A 9857-nucleotide genomic window follows, 5' to 3' on the forward strand; every position below is an offset into this window, starting at 1 on the left:
CACCAGGAGGGAACACACAGACATGGGGAGAATATGCAGACTCCGCACAGACAGTGACCCAAGCTGGGAATCAAACCTGGGACCCTGGAGCTGTGAAGCAATTGTGCTAACCACTATGCTACCTTGCTGCCCAATTGGGCCCATGTTCTCAGTATAGCCGCTACCACTGGGCTTGTTGCATATCTTGTTGAGGGGGATGGGAGTGCTGCTGTAGCCAGGACCCGGAGGGTCGTTCCTTTACAGGAGGTCTCCTCCATCTGTACCCACTCTGTGTCGGGTTCGTGTACCCATCCCCTCACGCTTTCTGCTGTGGCTGCCCAGTGGTAGTATTGTAGGTTCGGTAAAGCCAAGCCCCCTGTGATTTTCCTTCTTTGCAGTGTAGGTTTGGGAATTCTTACTTCCTCCACCAGGCTGGTCAGATTCCACTTGTGGATCTGTGTCCAGTCTCTGGCCATCTAGAACCCCAGGTAATGGAATCTGTTCTGGGCCATTTTAAACGAGAGCCACTCCAGCTCTGCCCCTTCCCCATTTGGGTTCACTGGGAATGGCTCACTTTTGCCCAGGTTAGGTTTGTAGCCCGAGATCTGTTTCGAGACATAGAGGAGCAGGTCATCTGCATAGAATGAGACTGTGCTCTCTGTCTCCTCTCCGGTGCCCTTCCAGCTTTTCGCATCCCGCAAGGCTATCGGCAGGGGTTTGATCGCTAGCGCGAGCAAGAGTAGGGACAGGGGGCAGCCCTGTCTTTCTCTCTGTAGCTGGAAGTATTCAGAGCTGGTGGTGTTAGTTTGGACGCTCGTCTTGAGGCGCTGTACAGGAGCAGTGAACCCCGCTCATAGCCCAAACCGTTCCAGTACCTCGAGGAGGTATTTCCATTCAACTCTGTCGAAGGCCTTTCGCAGATTTTCTTTTGTTGTGCTTGTAACAAAAGAATTAGCTCAGTTGGCTGGACAGCTGGTACGTGATTCAGAATGAGGCCAACAGCATGGGTTCAATTCCAGTACTGCAGAGGTTATTCATGAAGGCCCACTTTCTCAACATTTTTGTTCAGTTTCCATGCCGCTGCGTTCTCCTGTTGCTTATTATTTTTGCTTGAACTTGTTTTTTCTTCCAGTATGCACACTCGATGTGGTCTTTTTCCACAGCTTTTGCATACAGAAGCTAAAGGCTTTGGCCAATAGTGAGCCAAACATTGCCCCTCGCCTGAGGTGTGGTGATCCTCAGGTTAAATCACCACCAGTCAGCTCTCCCCTCTCCAAGGGAAAAACAGCCTTTTGTCATCTAAGGGCAGCACGGTAGCATTGTGGATAGTACAATTGCTTCACAGCTCCAGGGTCCCAGGTTCGATTCCGGCTTGGGTCACTGTCTGTGTGGAGTCTGCACATCCTCCCCGTGTGTGTGTGGGTTTCCTCCGGGTGCTCCGGTTGCTCCCACAGTCCAAAGATGTGCAGGTTAGGTGGATTGGCCATGATAAATTGCCCTAAGTGTCCAAAATTGCCCTTAGTGTTGGGTGGGGTTACTGGGTTATGGGGATAGGGTGGAGGTGTTGACCTTGGGTTGGGTGCTCTTTCCAAGAGCCGGTGCAGACTCGATGGGCCGAATGGCCTCCTTCTGCACTGTAAATTCTATGATAATCTGGGACTATGGCAACTTTTCATTGGAGCTGGGGGTGTTTAAGGAAACAGTCTGAAGTTCAGGTTGTGCCTTGTTTTCAAAGGGAAAAACAAGTAACTGCTGAAAAACTTTGCAAAGCGTGCAAATGGGGAACCTCTGTTAATAAGGAAAAAATGGGTGCTTTTGGTGCCATTGGACCCTTTGACGAAAATACGGATCGATGGAGCTCCTTTACAGAACGTTTTGACGATTTTGTGCAAGCAAGCAACATCGCAGAGGATTTTAGGATTCCCACATTCTTGAGTGTAATGGGGGGAGGGGGGAAAAGTTTAATCTGCTCAGAAGTTTAATGCAGCCGCAGAAGCCAGACACGAAGACATAAGAGATTCTGCAAGCACACTATTGGCCAAAGCCTTTAGTGGTTGCAAAGCGTTTCAGATTTCACAAACGTAGTCAAGAAGGGGAATCAATTGCACAATTTGTGGCTGTGTTAAAAGGGCTTGCAGACGACTGAGTTCGGTGATGTATTAAATGATACAATTCGGGACAAACTGGTCTGTGGTCTGAGAAGTGAGGCAATACAGAAATGGTTGTAAACCGCGAGTGACCATATCCTGGAACAGGCAATGAAAATTGCTGTGTTAATGGAGGTGACAGCAAAAGAAGCTCAGCAACTGAGTTTGAGTACTTTGATGCACAAAATGTTGGTTGAGTTGGTGCTTAAGCGTTTCGAAACTCATAAACATGTGCATGCCACAGATGTGCAAAGACAGTTCATTCAGTTGTGCAATTCTGGTGCAAGGAACATCGCAGAGGATTTTAGAATTCCCACATTCTTGAGTGTAATGGGGGGAGGGGGGAAAAGCTTTAATCTGCTCAGAAGTTTAATGCAGCCGCAGAAGCCAGACACGAAGACATAAGAGATTCTGCAAGCACACTATTGGCCAAAGCCTTTAGCTTCTGTATGCAGAAGCTGTGGAAAAAGACCACATCGCGTGTGCATACCGGAAGAAAAAACAAGTTCAAGCAAAAATAATAAGCAAGAGGAGAACGCAGCGGCATGGAAACTGAACAAAAGAAAAAGCGTCATGCTGTGAAAAGGGGTTGAGAGGAACGAGACGTTTCACAATCTCAGGACAAATTGTCACTGAATGTGCGAGGCATTACTGGGGCTCCGAATAGGTACTGGGTCACTCCACTGCTGGACAAGCAGCCAGTAAGGATGACAGTCGGCACTTGGGATTCAAAGTGGCTAGAAGTCACCATAATGAAGTCAGCTTCATCAGAAAAATCAATCGAAAAGTTAGGAGAAATCTTTAGTAGATTTGGATTTACTGAACAATTAGTGAGTGATAGTAGACTTTAGTTCGTCTCAAGAATTTGAAACATTTTAAGTCTGCCCGGTCCCATCCTGTTACGAAAGGACTAGCAGAACATTTGAAGCACACATTAAGGACAATCAAAGAACAAGGTTCGTTGACCAAACATCTAAATCAATTCCAACTCGTGTCGAGAAATACTGCTCATTCAACAACAAAAATCTCTCCAGCATTACTGATGATGAAGCGACAGTTGCGTTTGGCATTCGGCTTATTGAAACCTCCAAAAATAAATTGTTCAAAATAAGCAACAAGGTCAGACCGAGCGGTGGAAAAACAAAGGAAAATATTGTGTCTTCCGCCAAGGACATAGAAACATAGTAAATAGGAGTACAAGGAGGCCATTCAGCCCTTTGAGCCTGTTCCGCCATTCATTATGATCATGGCTGATCATCCAACTCAATAGCCTAATCCTGCTTTTCCCCCCATATCCTTTGGTCCCCTTCGCCCTAAGTGCTATATCTAACTGCTTATTGAAAACATACAATGTTTTGGTCTCAACTACTTCCTGTGATAACGGATTCCACAGGCCGAACACTGTGGGTGAAAAAAATTCTCCTCAACTCTGTCCTAAGTGTCCTCAGACTGTGACTACTGGTGCTGGACACACCCACCATCAGAAATGCGACCCGCACTTTGAAAAATCCTGAAATAGTATAAAAGCGAAGAGCACGTGAACTTTTATAGTTAGATCACTCACTAGATGTTTGGAATTCCATTTGCCTTAACGGTGACCCAAAAAGACTATAAGTGTTGTGTCCACAGGATTGTTGTTAAGAAGCACGGATGCTGACAAACTAAAGGAACTTTCTTAATGAGGTCTTCAGTACAGGCTGCTTCTTTACTCTGCACAGTTACCCACGCAAGCAATTAGTACGTCATTCCGGTGATGTCATGTATATATTATACAGTGTTCAGGCAGCTTCAGTACTGTTTCTCAGAAATCAATATAAATACGTAACATTTCCTCCCCCTTTAAATTGAACACCCACCCCCAACAATTTTAAGCAAGTGTAACATCAACAATAATCAAACAACAATAATCAGTAAGTCAGACAGTTTGGAGTTCATCATTCTCTGAATGGTTGATGGCGAACCTCATGCTTCTGCTTCTTGGCACTTGTTGTAATCTCTGGCATTTCCGACTTTGTATGAATGCTGTTAGTGGTTGTTTTGACCGGTGTCAACGTTGTAACTCGAGGTTGAATCCGTGCTTGGTCTGAAATTGTGGTGATGTTTTCCTCAACCAATTTTGTCAGTGTCTGGGTTTCATTAAGGCTCAGGTCAGAACCTTGTACAGTTTAATTCAGATTCACTGCAGGTTCTATCTCCAACGGATTGATTCTCATGCCAACAGGTCATCCACATGTCTCCTCCAGATGACATTATCCCGGGATCTGGATGGTATACATCGCGTCTACGCAATGATCATGGCAGGAATCTCCTGTAGAGATTATTCCTAGCCAGAAACTCTTGTCTCGTAGAAATCTATAAAATCCTAACAGGACTTGACAGGGTGGATGCAGGGAGGTTTGCGGAGCGATTGGCCGCGGTGGTCCCAATCATGAAGCGCCCAATAGCCACTAACGGCATTTAAATTGAGAATGGTGGCTTCTACCGGTTTTTAAATGAGAACAAAATGATGCTGTGTGCAGTCCTCTGACCATAAGCAGCAGCAGTTAGCAGGTCATGCGTCCTGCATATTCACTTGACGTTGTGTCCGATACGTATGTCCTTTTGGAACCAAAATTAGAGAGCGACTTTCATTTTTTAGCTGCTAGCAAGCAAGGCAAAAGGGCAGTCAAGATGATTTGTTTTTTTTACAAAGAAGAGACGACCAGAGACACACAGGCAGAGTGTATCTACTGGCCAGAATCTCACATCTTAATCTGCTGGAGAGAGCGGCTCAGAAAAATCCACGGCAGGACAGAGCAGTGCCAGTGTTAGCTCTGTACAGAGCTCCAGGGCCTCTGGTTAACAACCTACAAAGAAGAAACTCAACGATTACTTGAGGTAAAGCATAATCAATTGTGCTGACGCAAAGCCCATGTATGATATAAGCAGGGTAGTAGTGGCAAATGAGAGAGGAAGTTTCAGATTTTGAAAATGTAGTGGGTGAAAAATTCCTTTTGAGTTTGAGACCCCAGAGTCAGTTGTAAACATTACAGCTGATTCCAAAATAAAAGACTAAGCTGCTGTACCTGACCTGTGACATCACATTAAAAACACGCCAAAAGTCCATGAAGCTGTCAGCATTCTTGAGTAGTATCTCCCAGGAGTATCCAATGCTGAGTAAAACAAACATTTTGTTGCTATTGCCCTTCACAATGACTTGCAGGTGTGAAGTTGGATTTTCTGTTCTCACGAAGATGAAAACAGCACAAAGGAACTGGCTGGTATGCACATTGCCCTCTCCTCCTGTGAACTGGATGTATGTTTTTCCCTCTTGTTGCTTTCTTCACCACCAGCCACAGACCCAGTTTAGTAGCTATGCCCTTCAGGACTCTACAAGCTCAGTCAGTAGTGGCACTACCAAGCCACTCTTGGTGATGGACATTGAAGGTCCCCCACCCAGAGTAGCTTCTGTGCTCTTGCCATCTTCAGTGCTTCTTCCAAGTGGCATTCATCATAAACGAGCACTGATTCATCAGCTGAGGAGTGAAGGGGTGGAGCGGGGAGCAGTGTGGTACATGGTCATCAGCAGGAGTTTTCTTTGCCCATGTATGACCTGATATCATGAAGCTTCATGAGGTCCGGAGTCGATGTTGAGGACTCTCAGGGCAACTCCCACCCTACTATGTACCACTCAGCTTCTGGGTCAGTCCTGCTGGTGGCATAGGACATACCAAGGATGATGGTGGTGGTGTCCAGGATGTGATCTGTAAGTTATGACTATGTTAGGCTGTTGCTTGACTATAAACTATTTCAAGCAGTTTTCTGCCTTTTGAATCAGTATGGCAGAACTACAAAATAACAATGCTTTTGTTTTCTGGGGTATGATCCTTTCTCTGTAATATCTTTATCTTGTGCTTTGTTATTAGGAATACCCCACCTCCTTTTCTGTTTTGCCTATTATTTCTAAAGGTCAGTTACCCTGGAGTGATTAGTTCTCAACATTGGTCACCTTGCTTAAAATTGCCTACTAATCAAACTCTTTTATCTCGATTTATGCCATTAATTCAGCTTTAGTTGTTAACATCCCTAATACCGTGATTAAACGGTCTGCCCCTTCCTGAACAATATGCTTGGGTTTTATGCAAATTGCTACTCTGCACTAACCCTTGGCTTTGCTCTTCAGATATACATTTATTCTTTTCGGAACCCTACCAACCCTCTATTGGTTTGTAACCATCTGATTCACTAGGAGTGTGTTCCCAGCTGATTTAAGTGGAAAAATACAAAGGGGATGGCAATTGCTGATCTCCCATTGAGGTTAGTGCAAGTGGGATGCAGAGGAGCTTGTTGAGAAGCTGCTGGCCAAACCATGGAGAATGGGGTATATGTTGTCAGGACAGAACATTGGACACAGAGGACAATCCCATGGGAAGCAACTGAAGAAAGCTATTGGATTTCTCATCGGGGTTTGGTCCTGGACAGATGGTAGGAGAGAAGGTAGGCTGAGGAGTAACCAGGTGAGAATAGGGATTGATTTGGCCTAATGCAGAAGAAGAATGAATTAAAAGAATAAAAGGTGGCCTGACTCAGGTGGAGGGGGTGCGGGGAGAGAGAACAAACTCAAAGATTGTTTTTGTCCTTTAGCACTGTTGCTTCACAACGCCAGGGTCCCAGGTTCGATTCCCGGCTTGGGTCACTGTCTGTGCAGAGTCTGCACGTTCTCCCCGTGTCTGCATGCGTTTCCTCCGGGTGCTCCGGTTTCCTCCCAGAAGTCCCGAAAGATGTGCTTTTGGTGAATTGGACATTCTGAATTCTCCCTCTGTGTACCCGAACAGGTGCTGAAATGTGGCGACTAGGGGCTTTTCACAGTAACTTCATGCAGTGTTAATGTAAGCCTACTTGTGACAATAAAGATTCTTCTTCTAGTGTATGTCATGTGTCAATGTACTACTAATCAGTGTGGCAATTACCTTGTTAAGAGATGTGCTCGCATAACCTGCGTCATTGATTGTATTATAAGTGGCGACTGCTGCAACACCTTAGGGGTTGAACTCCTTATGCAGTTCTGTGGAAGAGGCCTGAAATAAAATAACTTGAACCTAAAGAACAGTCCGGAGTGATTCTTATACCACAATCACTCATTGTAAGTAACATCATGGAGGGAGCGGTGTCTGCAGAATGCTGGTAGGGGAAGATATAGAATTTACTGTGCAGAAGGAAGCCATTCGGCCCATTGAGTCTGCACCGGATCTTGGAAAGAGCACCCCACTTAAGCCCACATCTCCACCCTATCCCCTTAATCCAGTAACCCCACCTAAGCTTTTTGCACACTAATGGCAATTTATCATGGCCAATCCACCTCACCTGCACATCTTTGGACTGTAGGAGGAAACCGGAACACCCGGAGGAAACCCACGCAGACACGGGGAGAACGTGCAGACTCCACACAGACAGTGAACCAAGCCAGGAATCGAATATAAAATTCCACTGGGAACTGATCCGGCCCCGGTGCCTTGCCCGACTGCCATCTTCCCTATGACTGCCTGCACTTTCTCCATCCCAATGGTTCCTCAAAACCGGCCCCCCACCTCCGGACACTCCAGAAATTCCCTCATCTCCGACTCATCCTCTGGTGGCTTCGACTTATACAAGCCCCTATAAAAGTCCTCAAACACCTTATTCACCTGCTCCGGTGCCACCACCAACCCACCCGTTCCATTCCTAATCCACATGATCTCCCTCGCTGCTGCCTGCCAGCAATCAACTGGCCTTCAAAGAAAGAAATCTTTAAATATGGACTTACTTTACACACAGGCTACACCTGGGAGATGGTGAAGGAAATGGAACAAATTTGTCGGACACTCTGTCAGCCAGTAACATTCCCAGTTCGAGCAGCACTGGTTCGCCCATCCTGGCCACAGTTACATTGGTTACTGGAGCAGTCAGAAAGGTAAAAAAATTCTTCAGGTCAACTAAATTTTTAATGTCTCTTGAAGCAGGTTTCAAGCATTTTCCATTTTTCTCTTGTTTTATTTATGTAGTTAACTTGTAAACCTGTTTGGAAAAAATGATGGGAAAGAGGAAACAAATTTCCAATATTGATTTTTTTGTTTTTTATTTTATTTTTTAAAAATTTAGAGTACCCAATTATTTTTCCCAATTAAGGGGCAATTTAGCACGGCCAATCCACCTACTCTGCACATTTTTGGGTTGTGGGGGCAAAACCCACGCAGACACAGGGAGAATGTGCAAATTCCACATGGACAGTGACCCAGAGCCGGGATCGAACCTGGGACCTCAGCGCCGTGAGGCAGATGTGCTAACCATTAGGCCACCGTGCTGCCCCAGAATATTGATTTTAACCCATAGAGGGTGATAGCGACAAAACATAATCAGACATGTGCTAAGGATAATTGAATCAACGCAACACATTCTAGATGCATAAACCGTGCACTAAGCAACTTATTATCAAGTTTGTTCTATATTATTTTGTTTTGATCTGTTTTATTGACAACCTAACCTGCCTATATTGTCAGTCTATTCTAATTGAGTAATCTGGTTTTAATACAGGTACAGTCTGACCGTGTGGACAACAAGAGGAGATTTGTACAGTGTGGAAGATATGCTGTATATCAGAGAAAACTTTGACAAGTCAAGAATCTACTTTGATCTTTTTGAACCTCAAAACAGTGAATTAAGGAAGGCAGTGGACATGAAATCCACAGACCAGAGATAACATTTTCACAACAGCCTTGATTTATATGGCATCTTTAAGGCAATAAAAGATCACAAGACACTTCTTACTATCAAATATAATTTGACACCAAACCATATAAAAAGACATTAGGACAAGAAAGTGATCACTTTTCAGGAGCATTGTAAAGGAGAGGGGCAGGGTGAGAAATTCCAGAGTATGAGATATAGGAAGCTGAAAATGAGGCCGCCAATGGTGGAGTGATTAAAATTGGGGATGGACAAGAGGCCAGAATTGGAGGAGCACAGAGACCTCAGCAGAATATAGGACTATTGATGGATATGCCACAGTGTTAATAGAATCATAGAATTTCACTTCCGGTTGCGGCTATGCGGAGCTAAGTCGCACATTTGGCGGCTCCCGCAAAAACTGACTTTTGGGCTCTTTTCAGGGCCCCCAACGGCACTTTTTCGACTTTTCCCAGTGTGGGAAGGAGATTACAACAATTCCCCGATAGTATATGACTTTTACCAGGAGCGGGGCGACTAAAAAGGTGGTGGTGGACCCGAAGAAGGTGCGAGGGAAGAAGAATAAAATGGCGGCGGGCGGAGACCAGGCAGCGTGGATGTAGTGGGCGCAGGAGCAACAGGAGGGTATCCAGCGCTGCTTCAGCAAGATTAAAGCGGACCTGCTTGAGCCGATGAAGGCTTCTATTGATAAGCTGCTGGAGACACAGACAACCCAGGGGGTGGCGATCCGCGAGGCTCGACAAAAGATCTCCGACAACGAGGACGAGATCTTAGGCCTGGCGGTAAAGGTGGAGGCGCACGAGGCGCTCCACAAGAAATGGCAGAGGAGATGGAGAATCGGTCAAGGCGGAAGAATCTGCGGATTCTGGGCCTCCCGGAGGGGCTGGAGGGGCCGGACGTGGGGGCCTATGTGGTCACCATGTTGAACTCGCTGATGGGAGCGGGGTCCTTCCAGGGGCCCCTGGAGCTGGAAGGGGCCCATAGAGTGCTGGCGAGGAGGCCCAAGGCTAACAAACCTCCGCGGGCGGT

General features: G+C 45.9%; 1 protein-coding gene across 4 annotated transcripts in view; it reads left to right on the plus strand.

The window, feature by feature from the left end:
* fam151b (family with sequence similarity 151 member B) overlaps positions 1–8901 on the plus strand; it is a 32305-nt gene extending 23404 nt beyond the window's left edge. For all 4 annotated transcript variants that reach the window (XM_072516182.1, XM_072516179.1, XM_072516180.1 and 1 more), the window contains 2 exons: positions 7920–8055; positions 8676–8901. In XM_072516182.1, coding sequence (XP_072372283.1) covers positions 7920–8055; positions 8676–8841 — 302 coding nt within the window. In that variant the 3' untranslated portion in view covers positions 8842–8901. The remainder of the gene's footprint in view (positions 1–7919; positions 8056–8675) is intronic.
* The last annotated feature ends 956 nt before the right edge of the window (positions 8902–9857 follow it).

Source organism: Scyliorhinus torazame, chromosome 9, assembly GCF_047496885.1.
Source record: "Scyliorhinus torazame isolate Kashiwa2021f chromosome 9, sScyTor2.1, whole genome shotgun sequence".
In the NCBI taxonomy this organism is placed as follows: domain Eukaryota; kingdom Metazoa; phylum Chordata; class Chondrichthyes; order Carcharhiniformes; family Scyliorhinidae; genus Scyliorhinus; species Scyliorhinus torazame.